The sequence below is a fragment of the Protopterus annectens genome, chromosome 2.part1, assembly GCF_019279795.1.
Source record: "Protopterus annectens isolate FY-2018-M chromosome 2.part1, PAN1.0, whole genome shotgun sequence".
Lineage (NCBI taxonomy): Eukaryota > Metazoa > Chordata > Ceratodontiformes > Protopteridae > Protopterus > Protopterus annectens.
In genome coordinates, this window is record NC_056729.1 from 1,584,413,604 (window position 1) to 1,584,432,442 (window position 18,839).

At 41.2% G+C, this 18,839-nt stretch overlaps 1 protein-coding gene across 5 annotated transcripts in view; it reads right to left on the reverse strand.

Moving 5' to 3' along the window:
* Positions 1 to 18,839, reverse strand: part of PLEKHG5 (pleckstrin homology and RhoGEF domain containing G5) — a 1,795,538-nt gene that overhangs the window by 70,034 nt on the left and 1,706,665 nt on the right. For all 5 annotated transcript variants that reach the window (XM_044063030.1, XM_044063029.1, XM_044063028.1 and 2 more), the window contains 2 exons: positions 13,632 to 13,796; positions 8,781 to 8,876 (listed from right to left, as the gene is read on the reverse strand). In XM_044063030.1, the coding sequence (XP_043918965.1) occupies positions 8,781 to 8,876; positions 13,632 to 13,796 (261 nt within the window). The remainder of the gene's footprint in view (positions 1 to 8,780; positions 8,877 to 13,631; positions 13,797 to 18,839) is intronic.

The following is an 18,839-nucleotide window of genomic DNA, read 5'->3' on the forward strand; positions in this document are numbered from 1 at the left end:
AGAATAGGGATACTGTAGGGTTGGCGTGGTATTTTTTTGGGGGGGGCAGGGTTGTGCTCTTTTCTGTCAATGCAGATCGTGGCTGGGGTACTTGGAAATGGAACCTCCCAGGCCTAGACTTCGGTTTGGCTTGGCACTTTCTTGTGCATTTTCCTTTTATGGTCTTTCTGCTCTTGAACTTAGATTGACAGGCAGAAAAGGATCAAGGCATTGTGGGGTAGTTCCTGGTGAATCTAGGCAGATGGACATGCAGAAAAAGACTTTCATTATGTGCATATACTTCACCTTCTCCTCCAGTTTCTTAAAAACACTTTTGGCTGATATCCATTGAGGTAATCTTTGTCTAGAGGGATATCACGGGTTTCCATTTGGAGACACACTGTCCTCAAGCATGCCTTCTAATGACTGACCATGAAAGCAGCGGCACTGCTTGATGCTTTCAAAGCATCCAAGCCATATTTCCGACAGAGTGCCTGGGTTTGCAAAGCTCCAGCAACTTTGTCTGGAGATCCTTATTCTTCACTCCACTACTTTTTGTTTCATCTGATCCAGAAGAGAATCCTGGTATTTAATCTTATGAAACTGGCAGTTTAAAGTGCCCATGGTCAGGGTAGCTGAAGTGTATACCTGTCTGCTAAATGTACGGAGAGCTCTTCCCTTTTGTAAAAATTGATTCTTAGAAGTGTAGCCCTTGACTCCCTTTGATTCTGAGTCGAATACCTCAGAATCTGCAATTGGATTTCTGTACACGTACCTGTGGGACTGACACACCCTGAAGAACCAGTCAGGTCTCCTGGGGGCAGAAAGCTGGGAGGCAGGCTGCAGGGATGTGTCTTGAATATCATCATCCACTTCTACCAAGACTGGAGGAATGGAAAGAGGTTTGTGCTCAAAATGACCAATAAATTGCCTGACCCTTTTCTTGGATTGTGGATACTCCTGAGTTGAAGGCCTCTCATTTTATGAATAGCCTCCCCAAAAGAGAGGTTCCACAGATGGTGAGGTGTCAAGAGTGTGTTCTACCTCAGAGTTGGCATATGACCCTGTGGAAAGGTGGTTAATGTATGCCAAATGGTTGACATCTGAGTCACAGGAATTTGAGGAATTCTGACAGGATAGTTACCTTTTCCTTTTGGTAGGAGGATTCCAGTAGCAGGTTACTTTTCGGGGCCCAGCTACCTAGTATCCAATGAATTCCTCAGTTATCTAAATAAGTCCTACAGATAAGGCCTGGGTGCGGTGAGGCTGAGGCCAGGGAAACTGTCCTCCCAAGATCTTCTTGCGAACTTAGGTGCATTGGATACCCACCTTCCCCCTTGGTAACAAGGCAGTGCCTGCATAGCCACTCTGGACCCATCTAAACCATAGGTGAGCTTGGAGTGAGTGAATGTTGACAGTTCTGATGACATGGCAACCTCTGAAGGGATCTCATCGGTGCATTCAGTTAGAGGGAGCTGTAAAAGCACTTGTCTCCTTTGACAATCAGGAGCCTGGGAGGGCTGTTGGAAACTAAGATGTTACCATCTGGATGTCCTAACAGTTCCCTTTGCATGCTGCTCCTTCTTTTTACATGGGAGCTCAACTGAGAAACCAGTGAATGCCACAGAGGGCATAGGCCACTGATGCTCTGCGTGTTTCTCTATGCACTTTTGAAGCGACTTGAACCTATACCTAATGGTCCTAGAATTAAGTGCATTGGTGACAGTTGAACATATCACACATTGGATCCAGGCAGCACAAAGTAGAGTGGAAGTTCCAGTGGGGATTTGTTTTCCACACTCCAGGAACACATTAGATTTGACTTACCAGACATTTAATAAAGGGGTCAGAACAGAGAAATTCTTCAGTTTGCACCTAGCTTTGTTACAGTACTCAATCTCCAGGTTTGGACACACTGATGTACTTATTAATGTGGGAACTTTGAACTCTGACAGCATGAAAGAAAGGTGGAAATGGTGCTGGCTGATGACCCATTATACCCCACTGTGCTTGAGGTCAGATGGGAAGGTGCCCACCGCTTCCTGGGGGAAGAGAACAAGTCTTTGGTATTTGGGCTAGCCTTGGAGTTCCAAAATCAGCAAATCATAAAGGTTATTACTACAACAGTCAACCAAAGTAAACATAACAGGAATTTTTTTTTTTTTGCTTAAAATTTCAGTAGCTTGACATTTTTCATGCTTTTTCTCAGTATGCAACTTCCTAAATATGAACTTTTCTTGCGCAATGAGGGACAGGTGTTAACACAAGAGCACATACACATTAATGCTGCATCACTTAGGACTACTAAATTACTAATATTCAATACTTCCCTCTATGAAAACAACCCCTCCCCCCAAAAAAAAAAAAAATGTACAGCACTGTACTGGTAAGATGGTGTTTTATTGCTCGCAGATAAATGCAAGTTAAACCACGGGTCAGACAGGAACATTTTGACATCAAATGTACAAAGTCAGTTCTGTGGTAGGCATTTTGTGCCACTGGAAGGAGACAAAAACACAGGAAGGAAAGGACAGCTCATTCTGAGTTTGCTACAGCACCGTTCTAAGACGATGGAATGAGGATGCAAGGTTACAATACCCTGCGCTGTTTTTAAGGCAGGACTAGAGGAAAACAATATGGCAGTGGTGACTCTGGGGACAATATGGCCATCGGTATGAGGTGAGAAAAGTGTAATAACGGGAAAGCAAGAGATGGTTGCAGTGGGAAAAGGTTAAAAGGTAATGACATAAAACCAGTGATGAGGCAAATGGCAAATAATGCGCAAGCAGCAAGACTTTTAATGAGAAGGTGAAAATGTGAAACTGACGTAGCCATGAAGTGTTTTCTTACAGGCAACTGCTGAGCAGAGTGCAGACATGGGCGAGACAGTTTGTCAGACAGGGAGGGGCTGAGTGCAAAACAAACAATTATTTCCATCTCATCCAGCTACCTTCCCTTCTGGGTAGTGTATACTGTAAATGCAAGTCGTAACATAATAAAATTAATGTCTGTAAATGTGCTGCATTACTCAAAGATCTGCTTGGTTTAATAGTTTTTTGAAATTTTTTTACCCTCTTGTTAAGAAACATGAGTGAGATGCCATGTTTTCCTGTGTGTTCCTTTTCTGAAAGAGAGATACAATAAATGTGTTGCCATAAGCGGAGTCATAGCTTCAAATCTTTAAGGATGGGGGTTAATTAACTTAGGGTGAGAAAGTTGTACTGTTTCTTGCAAAACAAATTCCAGACTTCAATCATTTATTATGCAAAATAATCAGTCTTGGTCCTATTCCCATTCTTGCAATGAGAAATCACACTACCCACTTTTAGCATTCACAGATATAACCCTTATCCCACACTTTGTTCAAATGGTTAATTAGGTGCTTTCAGTTCTCCAGAATTACATTTTTTTTAATTTGTAATTGTTTTCCAGGGTAGAGCACTGATCTCCATGGACCTTTTTCAGACTCAGCCCAGGTGTGGTATCTGGTTAAGTGACTTGCTGAGAGTCACACTGTTAGACAATGGAAGCTGTGGGAATCAAACCTTGCACCACTGGACCACAGGAAACCGCTCATTAACAGCTCCTTAATCCTCTATGCCAACTGTCTGACATTATGAATGAATGTCAGAATATTCTATTGCTTACATACCTTCAGCATCTTTAGTTTATTAATTTTTTTCATGACAGCTTTTTCTGTGACAGGGCAAGGATTAAGACCATTATGCATCTCTTTGCATGTACAAAATGTTCCCTACTTCCTTGAAATGAACTTTTGCTCAGTCTGGTTCCTTATTTTTTAATACCTTTCCCATGCCTCCTTCTGTTTTAGCTTGCTAATCTTTCACACTTTGCTTCATCTCTAGTTCTTTACAGTTTCTAAACTGTCACATCTTCTTCCTGTGTTTTGATGTGGCTGTATAAGAGAACTGCATCAGAATTTTCTTTTTCACTCAAATATCTATTATATGCAATGATGGATTAGTGACGCAACATCTCTGCCACAGTTTTCTCACACTACTTTCATGGCTGTTTCATACAGATATTTTGACACACACTCATGCTATAGCAAAACAGGCCATCCCGATATCCACAGCTTATAATTTTAACTGTTCTGACTGTACAGTTAATTGTGAACCACACTGTTTAGTGACCACTTGTCCTCAAATGCAAGTCCCTTTCCACTTCTGCAAACATATCTTCCTTCAAATTTAACCCAACAACTAAGTAGTGTGGGATGTCACATCTCTAACAACCTATACACATCTTGCATTCCACAGCATTTTCTGAAAAATAAACTTAAAAACAATTAAGATGAACAAAAGTAAACATTTTGTGAACAGATCATCATCATCATCCCCCTTTCTTCCATTTTCTACATGGGGACAGTCTCTTGTGTCAGCTGTCGCCATCTCTCTCTATTCAATGCTAGTCTCTTGCCGCCTTCTACACTCATGCCTATCTGTCTCAGGTCTTCTCTCACACAGTCGAGCCACCTCTTTGCTGGACACCCTCGTTTCCTCTTGCCTTATACCAGCCTGTCCCAAATCATCTTTACCAGATTGTCTTCTGCTTTTCTGCACATGTGCCCAAATCACCATAATTTGTTCTCTTTGATATTTTCTGCAACTGGAGCTACTTCAGCTCTTTTGTTCTCAGTCCTTCATCTGTCCCACAGTCTACATCCTATCACCCATCTCAGGTACTTCATCTCTGTCACATCTAGCTTCCTCAACTGCTCTGCCTTTACTGCCCAGGTTTCTGTACCATACAGCAGTATTGGGTCACACCACTGTTTTGTACAGCTTCTTTGGCATTCTTCTGTCACATACTACACCTGATACTCGGTCCCAGTTGGCTGCAGCCCCTCTGATTCTAGATTTGACTTCCCTTTTTCTCAACCACCCATCCCAGATACTTGAAGCTGTTAACCTCTTCCACTATTTTCCCTTCTATCTCAGTTCTCAGCTTCTTCTGAATTCCTACCATTTGCTGCCATTACAACCTTATTTGTACTCAGTTGCATCCAATGTGCCTTCGGTTTTGCATTCCATTCCCCTGTCCTTTGCTGAAGTTCTTGCTCAGAGTCTGCCAGTAATGCCACATTGTCTGCATACAGCAACTTTGTTGATCTGTCCCCTACACCCATTTGCTATGTAGTCCATCACCAGTATGAAAAGCAATGGGCTCAGAGCTGAACCCTGGGTGCACACCCACTCCCACTGGAAACCCCTCTGTGGGACCGAACACTGCTCCTACTTGAGTCATTGGGTCCTTGTACATAGCCTGCACCAAGTCTACCAGTGTTTCTGGGACTTCAAACCACCACAGACGTACCCCAAATTAGCTTTCTTGGGACCATGTCATATGTTTTCTCCAAGTTTTGGAATGCCCAGTTGGACTCTTTCTTTCTCTCTGGCTTGTTCTTAACTGTCACTGCAAACATTGGATCAGTTGTGCTGCATCCTGATGTGAATCTGAACTGCTCATCTCTCCATTTACTTTCTATTACTCTGTGTATTCGTTTATCAATCACCCTCTCCAGACTTTCATGCAATGCGACAGGAGACTGATACCTCTCTGTAATGCCCACAGTTGTGAATGTCCCCTTTGTTCTCGAACAATGGCACCAGTAAACTTATTCTACAGTCATCTGGTATATGCTTCTCTCTCCACATTGCTACGGGTACCCTCAGGAGCCATTTCTCCCCTATCTTACCCATCATCGTTACCATATCTGCTGTGACCTCATCTGAGCCTGTTGCTTTCCCAGACTTCATTTTCCTTAGTGTTGTTCTTATGTCTGCTATGGTTGTTTCCTGCTCTTCTATCATCATAGGCTATGTCTAGGGCAGTAAAGCTTCTGTGGGGTCTTCTTCATTCAGAAGATGCTAGAAGTACTCCTTCCATTTGCCTTTGATGTCCTGTGGACTGGCGAGCAGGTTGTTGCTGGTATCTCTTATGGAGAGTGTCTGACTATCTTCTTTATCTTTCTGTCTTTGTCTTGCAACCTGATATAGTTTCTTTGTGTCATATACCTAATTACTTTCTAGAAGCTGGCAGAGTGCCTCTGATGCCATGTTCTTCGTACTTCACCTGCTCTTTTAGCCTCTTTGTTAGCCAACCAATATTCCTTCCGAGCCTGGTCTGTTTTTTTCTATTGCCACTTCTTTCTTTTGATGACTTCCTGGACTTCTGCATTCCACCACCAGCTTTCCTTACCTACCATATTTTCATAACTGGCTAGGCTGCACATCTGTTCAGTAGTCCTCACACATATTTTTGAGGCTCTGCCATTCTTATTCAACTCCACCTATTTCCTCCTCTTGATGTGATAGACCCCTGAGTAATTCCTTGAACTGCTGTGTTTTTTCTCCAATCAACTTCCAGGCCTTCATCCTGGTCTCTGTTGACTTTTGAACCTTCTCTGATCACTGCCTGCAGCCGATTGTGGCAATCAGTGGTTTATGCAGGCTGACTGTTTCACTGGGGATGATTTTGCAATCACTGATTATACCTCAGTGCCCTTTCATTACTAAAAGGAAGTTTACTGGAGTTGCATGTTGTCCACTCTTCTATGTGAGCTTGTGACAGTCTCTCCTTCTGAACCATGTGTTGGCTACTATCAAACCATTTGCCAGCTACTATCAAACCATTTGCCAGACAGAAGACTAAAATTACCTCTTCTTCTTTATTATTGTTGCCCCACCCATGTGAACCCAAGCAGTCTTCATATCTTATCTCTGTCCCAATATGTGAATTCAAGTCACCCATTATTATCACCGATTCATGTTATCTTGCTTTATCAAGTAGGTCCTGTAACTGCTGTTTGAATGCACTCTTTCTCACTATTACAACCCTGCTGTGGGGCACAGGCTGAGATTATGAAGACTGCCCAACCATTAGGCTGGAGTCTGACTGCCATGAGCATCTAATTCTGATTACATCACTTACTGACTTCTGAAGCCTCTCCCTCAACACAATTCCCACAGCATTTCTAACTTGTCTTCCTCATGAGTAGTAAACTCTGGAACCCAAAACAAGTGGCTTTGCTGCACAGCCCTTCCATCTTGTCTCTTAGATACACAGGATGTCCACCCTTATCATCATGTCACCCACTTCCAAGCTGCACCCCATATGGGTGAACTTACACTGAGTGATCAATTCTTAGTTCATGTTTACCAGGCTAATTGGTTTTACTTCCAGCTTTTGCACAACAGAGCTATCCCAAGTAACCCAAGCTGGGCAATTGGGCACTGTCTGGCCAGTAAATTATTGACCCAGCACTGCTGGGTTTTATGGCAGGCACACACTGGCCAATAATGGCACATACACCTCTCCCACTGTAGTATGGGTCCATAGAGTAGGCCGGGTTCTCAATCCACTTATCACCGGGAAATGCCCATTTGGCTATATAAGTCAACACGACCAAATCACATAGAGTCATATTTTACACAGTTTCTAGCCCTGCCACAATGCTCAGTTTGTGATCTGTGTTCTCCTTTCATGAGGGTACTACTCACCACAGTAGATGCCCAAAGTGGTCGGTTTACACAACTCTTTCCCCTACAGGGAACCATATAGAGTCTGTGCTGCTGCTCACAGCTCAATTCTTTTGGTGAGTTTGAGATGTTCAATGTTTTTCGGCGGTGGAAGAAACCCCACAGAGTGAACATGCAAACTCCAAAATAGGGATTGGCCGGAGGTCAGGACTGAATCTAGTACCATGTGCATTGGAGGCAAGGACCTTAACCATTATGCCAAACTAGAAACCTAAAAATATGTCAATGTTATCAGTAAGAAGCATTCCTTGCAGTGATAATAGTGCATTCATAGCCTTATATATTATACTATAATGCACACAAACCTAACATTATATTCTTTGCTAAACTTTTACAAACCATTTGTCATATTTTAGAAACTATATAACCTAGACATATGATGTTTTTGTTAACCAGACGTATGTTTTCACATGACAACAAAAAATTCCTCCGAGTGCATGTTTACTGATAAATTTACAGAAAGATAAGATATGCTTAACTGTATAACTAGCAGTATAAATAACACTGATTATTTCTCACAATGTGCAAGTTACAATGCAAATGTGAGACATTTTCTTTATCACATCTAATTTCACCTGATGTCATGCAACAGTGTGTAAGTTACTTGTTTTTTGAAGTATGAAGTACATATGGAAATATTGTTTATTTTCATAATTACTAAAAAACTAGTAATATATCAGGTATAGTGGGATATAGAAAGACAATAATTAATTGTCCTATCTCCCACTATGGCATATCACATCATATCCCTCAATAACATGTAGGGCTTTAATTTATAAAAAAATATGAGCAAGTGATGAACAGTGATTACTTTTTCTATTGCAGGACATCCTAGATTAACAATGCTAGTATCACTTTCTTAATAACGCCTTGCACTTTCTAATATTGCCTATTATTAGCTGGTAAGCCAGTTAGTAAATGAAACCAGAGGCAAAAAAGTTCTGGATGCCATAAGGAGCTATGGGTGTGAACTAGAAGTTCATAAAAAAGGCATTATGGGGTTGAATGAGTTAAGAGCACGTCATCAAAACCTTCTCTTCACAAGTTAGTTCTCAAGCTAGCTGCATCAGGCCTGCCCCTAGCCCCATATTCTTCCATCTCTGCCATCACAGAATCCCTTGTATCATGTGCTGTGTTCCTCCATGTCAGCTTTATAACCAAACCATTCCAATAACTAAAACGTGTTTTCAGCAAGGGACAAGCCAACTGTAAAACAAACAAACAAACAAAACTACTTACATCTCTGATGACTTTCAGCTTCCGGATATATGTGGCCTCTGTCTGAAGCAACTCCCATATAGCTTCCTGCTGATGACACTGGCGACGAGTAAGTGTCTGTAGTAAGGAATAAAAATCAAATGAATCAGGTTATGTCTTGGCAACTGCTGAATTTCTTGTCATGCTGTCTTTAAATTACTGTGCAGCTAAAGACATTCAGCCAAGCAAAGGCCTTTTTTATTTGGCATTGACTTTGTACTTGTTTTACTTAATAAATCACTTCTTGATTAAGATAGCAATATGATCAGTACAGACAGCTTTCATCTGTCATCAGATTCAATAGCAAAATAAAATACAAAGAATTCCTTTCCCATAACAATGTTGACTCTTTAAAGACAAAAGGTACACAAAGATTATGAGGACAGTCTGAGTGTGTTTAATAAATCCATATCTATTGTATATTAGGCCAAGTCCCATTTCAAAGCCTCTGTCTCAGCTCAATGCTTTAATAGGCCTCACTGAAGTTCTAGGGATGGAGATTGGTACAAATCATTTGGTTTCAGCACACACAACTAAACTGGGCTACAGGCTGCTCAATTAGCTTCCTCTTGACTGCCAACCATCAGATTGTCTCAGAGTTACTAAACAGCTCCATCAGCCATTTTAACTTTAGGTAGAGATGGACAACTACTAGCAAAGCTATCTGTTGCACTAGAATGTTAAGGTGGTGACAGAGCACGCTACAACACATATTCTAATGGTGACGGGGGTTTATCTGAACCCCCATTAATAGCCAGGGTTCTGTCAGAAGATAATAGGTTAAGAAAGCAAGGCAACAGTCAGATGGTCTACCTGGGTGGCTATGCTCTCTGTAAGAAAACATTTGCAAAGCTTTGTATGGCAGCAGTTTAAAAAAGGTAAGCCACAAGGTTAACACTGCACTATTTTTGCGGTGACTGAAAGCTCTTCATTTTTAATTGCTTTTGAAGTATACTGCAACTAGATCCATAATGATTCCACTCTTCTTCCATTGGATTCCATTGTGGCCAGTGAAAGGAACCTCCTAATTCTGTAACAAGCCTCCAGGAACTTGTCTGAGATGTACTCTGGCTGCCTGTTAAACGATTTGTTTCTACATCATGCAACCAAGTTTTTAAGATGCAAAAAAAGCATCCAAACGGCACTGTCTGGGGTATCCACTGTTCTCTCCTTTTTGAGCTGTGATGGAATTCCAGACAGCAAGGCTCTAGTACCCAATGTTCACAGACATGATGCACCCTGAATTAGTGCATACCCTGGTCAGCTTCTGCTAATGTGCCAATGAATTTAGAGGATGATGGAGGCAAAAACCCCAGAAAACTACCTGCTCAGGTGTACAAAGTCGGATCTGGGACATCCCTGGGTTGTAGTGATGCAGGCCATGGACCAAGACCTGTGATATATCAGAGATCCTGGTGAATGAAAAGTTAAGTTCCTGTACAAGAAAATGGTAGATGTTTTGACTAAGACAGCAAACTGGGCTAGAGCTACCCATTCCAGGGACTTAAATATGGCCTGTGACTTGAATAGGATGTACTAGAGGGACACATTTGTCTCCCAGTGACTGACACATCTTTGGAATAGGCTGCCAACTCATGTGAAGCACAGCATCTCTATGACACTGTGCAAAAGGAACATGGATGAGGCACTGTAAACTCTTACTGGGGATTGCACCCACAAACCTCCCGGACACAGGCAGTCTTTACTAAATACAATCCTGGGTATTGACTCGAGTATCTGTGGTATTACATTGGGCTAAAACAGCTAGGCTTGAAATGACCTCCAGGACGATAGCCTAGTAACCTTCTATGATCCTATGAACTGGTCCACATAAATTCCAGAAATCTCAAAGTTATATACCAATATCTTATGGCTGGCAAAGTTAAACATCTAAGTGAGGTTTACAAGACTGACCAATGAACTCACCTACAGAACAGCCAAAATAAGAGATATTAAGTAGCAGAGGGGCAACAGAAAAGGGTGAACAAAAGCTAAAACTCCCCCAAAATTATACACAGTCACTCTCAAAGTTCATACTATGTGTGACTGCAACCCTATGGTGGCAGCCATAGTGATGAAATCTGGCTGAAAACTACAATGTCCTTGGGACGTTATTGTATTGGGTAGGGCATAATCTTGAAGTTGTTCATCTACTTCCATTTTTTTTTCAAAGACTTTTGTAGAAATGGAGAGCAGTGGTGTATAGTTTGTGACCATTCTGGAGTCATTTACTTTTGGTAAAAGGCCATCCTACTTAATTATTGCCACTCTTTCTGCCTACACACTAGTAATAGAGTCAACATATTACAGCCTACCAATAACTCTCAGCACTTTAAACAGTACAATTTATACAAGTCCTAGGTAAAAAAAGTTTAAAAAATATAGAGTTCTAAAAACCATAGTGGCACAATTGTTAGGGTGTTTACCTAAGATACAGGGTACGGGATTTGGTTCCTACCTCTGGGATGGGAAATTTAGCTAGGCTTAAATGGTACCCAAGGGCAGATAAGCCTAGTGCAAACTTATGAAGCTATAACATCAACTATCCATTCCATTCATTCATTTTCTGATACCACATGTTCAGGACTGCAGTAGAGCTGCAGGCTAGCTATCCCAGCAAGCAACAGGAATAATTCATGGAAGTAATCCTGGATCAGACAGAGTCCATCTCAGATGCACATGCACAGTTTAAAGGATTGACATGTAAAAACCTGTCTGGAAACATGCTGACACTCTTACTCCTATCAGGGAAAAAATGTACATCTTACAAAATTTTAAGAAGCTAAATCATGTTTGACTGTTACTGCACAATGCCAGCTGCTTTATTTTATAATCTCCCATGATGCATGTGACATGGTCCTCTGCTGCCTATTTCCATCCTCCAAGTGATGACGGATGAATACGGAAACTAGAAAGGGCAGTCTGCAGTCATCTTGTGTTCTCTCTCCCTGACATGCACAGACCACTAATCTGATGGCTTAAGCTTCAACCCTTTCTGGTCACAGAGTTTCATCAGCACAACAGCAATGCAAAACTACTCTGCAGACACAGTTAAGATCATAGGAAGTTACTAGGCTATTGGCCCTGAGGCCCTTACAAGCCTAGTCAAGAATTTAGCCCATGTTCCAACAAGTCAGCACCCTATACACCAGTGTCCAGCATGGACAAAGGTGGAATCCCAGGATGTATTTTCTGTTCCCTATCCAGTTATCCAGGTTGTGCTTAAAAAGGTTTAATGAGGTACTCTGCTTTATGTGGAGAGGGAGTCTATTCCACAAAAGGGGGAGTTCTCTGGGACACATCTGTCCCGCCGAGTCCTATTGATATCACAGACCAGGTTGAAGTCACATATGCAGGTTACTCAAGTGGAGCTTGACTTGCAGATATGCAGCAATGCACCAGTCCCATCAGGGCGGGGTCTGTGATTGCTTTGTATGCCAGTCAGAGGTCACCTCTGAGGAGTCTGAGGAGACTGAGTAGAGGGATAGGACTTTTAGCCTGTCTGTAGGGTAGATGTTTGAGGCCCTGGATTCTCCTGGTGAGGGAACCTCTATGGTGTCTCCAGCTGCTGCATGTGCTTTGTGAGGTGCATGCTTAAAGGGGAATTGTACTCAGTAATAGGTATTATAAGTGAAGAATACAGGGATGTTATGACCACCTTGTCCCTAAATGAGATGCTCTTACTAATGAGGTGGGCCATGCAGAAAGCTTTCTGTACAACGGAGGCAATATGGTGGTCAAATGTCAGTTTGCTATCAACCTGGGTGCCCAAGTCCCTCACAACTGATGGTGTGCTTAGTACCTTATTATCAATATGATAATTTGAGGGAGTTACTGCATGGGTAGTACTTACTTGGGTGGGGGGAAGAGAGATGGTGCCAACTTAAGGGCAACAGTTTCTGATGCCATATCAGTATGTGGCTACATAACATGTTAGAATGAAGTGAATTTTAAATGCAAATCCGTGAAATGGATTAGATGTGGCAATTACCCACTTCATTCAGTGTTTGTTGGAAAAGCTATGCTAACTAGGCACAAGTATTTTTAAGTAGCCACCCAGGGGCTTTACCCTGGATAAATTACTTGCTCAGAGCTACAAAGTATGCATCTGCAAATTGTGGAATGCAAACCTGGGTTTTCAGTTTGCTACTCATATCCCATTCCCCTAAAAATTACACTTTATTGCACCCTTAGTATATTAAAGTGACTTTATCCAACTGCCGTTTTCTGAGATCTTTACCTTCAGACTGTGAGGCAAGTATAAACCACAACTGTTCCAGGTTGCTGTCTATTTCTCATGAAAGTAATACTCAGAAATACGGTAATGCAAACCCTTTTCACTCATTTGGGCTTCTTTTTGTCCAAGTCTTGGCTTATCATTTTCTTTCCAGCTGTTGCTGGCTGTTACATTCTTCTTAATCTATAAAGTCATAAACATGTCTTAAAGCATTTTAGCACAATTTGTTATGTGAAGAAAGGGAAATAAAAAGTAGTAGTGAAGGGAGGTGGGAGGCTGTCATAATGGTTAAGGTGTTTACCTTACAGACATAGGATGCAGGGTTTGATTCTCACATGGGGTAATTGGCTAAGCTTAAAATAGCTCACAAGGGCAGTTAGCGTAGTACTAAATCTATGAACCTAGGAATACAGAGGGACAGATGAAAGAAAAAAGGCTGCATCTTTATACAAAATGCTCTATGTAAATTTCAATGCATTCATCCAGGAGGCAGAGGATAACCTGATTTTCTGACATCTACAGACTTCTTAGCAAAGATGATAAATACATGCGGCAACTGCGACTTGCCTGGACAAAAAAAATAATCCTAATATTACCTCAGGGGCAGCAACAATATCCTGCCACGATTCTTCCAGCGAGAGACTTGAGTCATCTTGTTCCCAAGAGTCTTGGTCAAAAGATAGTTGCTGAGGCATCTTGGGAAGTCCAAACATCTCATAAGAATTCAGTCTGCTCTCCAACTGTTCCATCTTGTCCATCTCCTGCAAAAACATAAAATTACAAAAAGACATGTTAAAAAAATTCCAGCATTTGAGAAAATTTCTAAGTGAATAATACACATTTAAGTATCTTAGCAGGATCAGCCCTGGCAACAAGAATTCAGTCTTGGGTTAAGCCTGACAACTAGTTCAAAATAAATACCAATTATATCCTGTCACAGTGACATAATTTAGGAAGAAAGGAAGGAAACCAGTTCTGAAATGCTAATGCTCAACTTTAAACTCTAATTGTAGGCAGCTGATATCTCTCTCTTCAGTGACATTACTACTAAGACAGGCTACAAACATCTGAAGCAGTAGAGAATATTATAAGCAATGTAGCATTTATTTTATGTAGCACAGAACCAAAGCAACAAGTGAATAACAGAGGGAGCGCAATCATCCATGGAATCTTCTCTGGGATTCAGAAAGAATCCCATGGTGGATGATAACAGCTGTGGCCAAAAAGGGCCGTTTCCACAATCTCTGAAAAAGGGATTCACTGGCATGTTAGCACAAGGAGGAAAGAATTCAGTACAGGCTAATTTTCATGTCACTGAATTGACTTACCACTAGTGCAAATCGCACCTGCCTGTGGTATGCACCTTGGGTTTTTCATGTTTGAGCTGGCACAGACACCCCCCCTCCTCGAAGTCACTCTCCAACGCACACAGACACACACACTTCTTACCTGCCCCGAGCTGAAAGAACATCCCTGACATATCCCCTTATTTTTAACTCCCCCTATTAAATAATGGCTTGTTACAATCAGTTAATCTCTGATATTAGAGTTTTGTACTTTTTATTTCTCAGAAAGTGCATTGTGATACTCCACATGTTGCTCTATTAATTTTTTTTAATGTCTGGAAACAGTTAAAAAAATCTTCCTGGTGTCATCCAGTGTTTTGAATTTGTCCTAAAGAACATAGCACAGACATTTAAAGGTACACCCCCTCCCCTAAAATCGGACAGACCTCTATGCTATACATCTGTCCCTGACTGCCCTTCCTGCTCTGTTTCCCCATACCTCCTAGGCAATTAGTCAGTCAACAATGCAAGTTTCATACATCTTCATTGCTCATATGACATCTTAGTACAAAACCCTCTCTGTTAGCAGAGATAACTAAACCTAAACTGTTAATGACCTACTGTCAGTAAACACTTCAAGCATTTCCTGTAGTTTTATTTTAACCTCTTTTAAGTGAATTAATATAATATTTAATATGAATCCCTGTTGTCCAGTGGCAGCATAGCAAACTAAAGCTGTACTAAATGCACTGTGTTTTGTGCTGAGGGTACAGGGTTCAAAGGTTTTTCCCTGTTTATTTCAATCCCTGGTGATAAGTGTCCCCCCACCTGTATTTCATGCTGCAAACCCATTGTCAATTAACTTTGTAAATGACTTTAGGGGATATTTAAAGGCCATCCCTGGTGCTACTGTCCCCTCCCGATACTGCAGGAACTGCTTGTTAGCCTAGGGGAGTTTGGAGGTATGACAGCTCCCCCTCCTTACACAAACATTCCAACATTCATGTGCATGCATACATGTATACACATATGTACACAGACACCCCTCCCCTGATCTCACACAAGGTCACACCCAAATCACACCTATCCTATCTATCCCCTAACAACTCTTGCCCCACTACATCTACCCAGGAAGACACAGTCACACCCTCACGAGACCACTTGACCCTCTACATACATACATACACACACACACATACACACAAAAAAAAACATTCACCCACCACTGCTACTACCTGGTCTGCTAAATGCCCCAGCACTTACCTGTAATACAGTGTCACTCACTGCAAAAGGATTCATAGGTGTGTACTAGACTAATGGTCCAGGAGCCTTTAAAAGCCTAGCCCATAGGATTACCCTGGCATCGTGCCACCCGACCTTAGTTTCCAGTGCCTCTGTCAAGTAGAGCCACTGGAGTGATCCCCAGGGTGAATTTTCTATTTCCCATCCACTCAAGATTTCTCTTGAAGAGGGCCAGTGAGGTGCTCTGTTTGACATGTATGGGAAGTCTATTCCATAGCATGGGCATAGGTTCATAGGTATGTACTAGTGAATGCGAACTTTTGGCCATGTTATTTCACACGGTCAGCTGAGCTAACTTACACAGCTGTGTGATTCGGTAATTTATACAGCTGAGTGATTCACTGACTTACTCAACAGGTACTTCTGGGGGACAGACCATACAGCTAATTAGCATAGGCTGCTCTGCCTGGAATAGCTCATTAGCATTTACCATAGGCCACAGAGATAGCCCAGCACAGTGATGCATCTTTATGGGGAAAGCACTGCAGCAGTGCTGTTTCTGAACTGGAATGGCTACCACAGGTGCTAAAATGGGCTTACCACTTTTATAGCAATCTTACTGAATCTCCAAGTGCGTGTGTGGGGGTGTTTATTAAACAAAAATCAGCTATTACGTTAATTTAAAGTCAGTGTGTTTTAATTTTTATAGGTTTATAGGTTAAGTAATAGGCTAGCTGCCCTTCTGGGCCATTTTAAGTCTATCTAACTTCCTAAAGGTGAGAATCAAACTCTGTACCTTATTGTCTGTGAGGCAAACACCTTAACCATTACAGCAACCCTTCCCTCTTGAAAAGGCTGGTATGTTACCTTGTATGTTCCAGTAAACCACGCAGCCTAGTTTCAGCCTAAGTAAAAACAACTTATGATTAACCAAACTTTAACAAGTTAATACACTTGTGGAAAGAAAAGAAACCTTCCATTTACAGAATGTCGTGCTACCCAGTGTTACATAGAATTTGACAATTAAGAATTCTGGATCACGTAAAGTTAACTGCATAAAAAGAATTTAAAAAATGAATTCTGAACTGTGCTATATGAATTGAATAACAGCACATTAAGTCTTATCTTTCATGGATAACAAATTATACTTTTTGTAAATTATACTTAATATGACACTAGATTTATGAGTGGGTGATGCACTCCATTAATTTTCCCTTCGAACTAGGCAGATGTTAAGGAGAGGGCACTGGCATCACTTACAAAATGCATTAGAAAAAAATAATCCGGTGACGTTGTTAATCAGGGATATGCATATATTACGAAGCATGAAGTATATACACATATGCTACATTCACCATGTATAATATGCATGGACAACATTCTCAATCATTAAAGGTTCAGCAGATATTGGTTTTCATACTGCTACACTGTCTGATCCAAACATGTAGTACAGTGATAAAAATAAAGGCAGGAGAATTACAGATCTGTTAGCTTAAAAACAACTGCAGGGAAAAATCAAACACTACAAATCTTGGTTTTGCCAGGAGACTAAGACCAATAAAACAAAAGGATATCTATGAAAATTTTAAGTAAAAAAATTTTTTTTTTTACAACCTTTTGAAACTATTTATTTATTTATTTATTTTACATTTGTTAACCGGGCTGGTCTAGCTGGATACATATCCGTTTTCAGTAGAGGCCCGAGGAGAAAAGCTCCAATACACAATGGAAGTACATATTTAAATTACAAGATTCAAAGTATTGTTACAAAAAAGAGAATATAGCTTACATATGCAGGAATGAAAATTTACATAGATGTTATATAAGACAAAAGGACAGACAGGAAGTTATACACAAAACATTGATTTCGTTAATGATACTGGAAAATAGACTGAAATCAGAGATTTTCCTTATTACTAAAAGGAAAGAGATTTTAGAGATCTGCAATTAGGGAAATGGGCTAGGGATATGGGACTAGAAGTTATGAGATATGTAGTTAGTCAGGTTCTCGACATGGGCATGTCCATTGTGTGGAGAGATATTCTTTAAGGTTAGATTTGAACTGATTGAGTGGAAGTAGTAAGTCTAAGGTTGTTTGGCAGGGAGTTCCACTGCTTGCCAATGGAATTGGCGTAAAGGGCATCCCCACCTGAGTTTTTTGCTTTAATGGTTAGGATCTGGATGCTGTTTGATGATCGGAGACTGTTGAGGTTAGTATATGGAGTCAGAATTTTTCACAGTGAGGGAGTTCTATCAGGATGGTTGATTATTTTATAAGCTTCGGCGAGTTGGCTAAGTTTGAGGAGATTTGGCAGTTCCAACCAGCCAAGTTTTCGCAGATTAAGGCAATGATGGGTTCGATAAGGGGAACCTGTAATAAATCTGGCAGTGTGGTTGTAGGCAAGAGAGAGCATGTTAAGTTCACGTTTATTGAGAAAAGAGAGGATCGGGAAGCATAGAGGAGGGAAGAGAGGAGATGGGTGCGGGCAATAGTTAATTTGGTAGTGGGAGTTAGGAAGTTTTAATTCTGTACATAGATCCTAGTTTTTTGTTAACAGACTTTACTGTTTGGGTAATGTGTATGTCGAATTTGAGCTTATGATCAATAGTGACACCTAGCAGTTTGGTACTGGTGACAGGGGTTATGAGGGTCCCATTATTGGATTTAATATGAAAGGTTATGTTGTTAGTGTTTGGGAGTTCTTTGCCTAGAGGTGAGAAGACGTTGGGAAGAAAAGTAATAGTTTGGTTTTAGCTGGGTTAAGTAGGAGTTTTAAGTCAGTGAACCATTTTTCAACTAGTGAAAAACAATGTTGTGTGGTCATTTGGAGATTCGAGAGGAGACGCCGGAGCAGATTAAGGTGGAGTCGGCATATTGTATGCAGGTGGATTTAGGGATGACTGATTGAAGGTCATTTATGAAGATGGAAAACAGAAGTGGGCCCAGTATCGAGCCCTGAGGAACACCTATGGTATTAGGGAGCAGTCCTGATATTCTGTTTTGCCACAGGACAGCTTGTTGCCTACCAGTGAGGTAGGCATTGAACCAGTTTAGTGCTGGAGTGTCCAGACGTAGGGTTTCAAGGATGTTGAGAAGGAATTGATGATTGACCATATCGAATGCTTTTGATAGGTCCAGAAAGAGGGCAGAGGATATGAGTTTGTTATTACGATTGTTGTTGATTGAGTCAACAAAGGAAATGAGGGCAGTAGTTGTACTATGATGTGGGCGAAAACCATGCTGGGCATTGGAGAAGAGATTATTAGAGGTCAGAT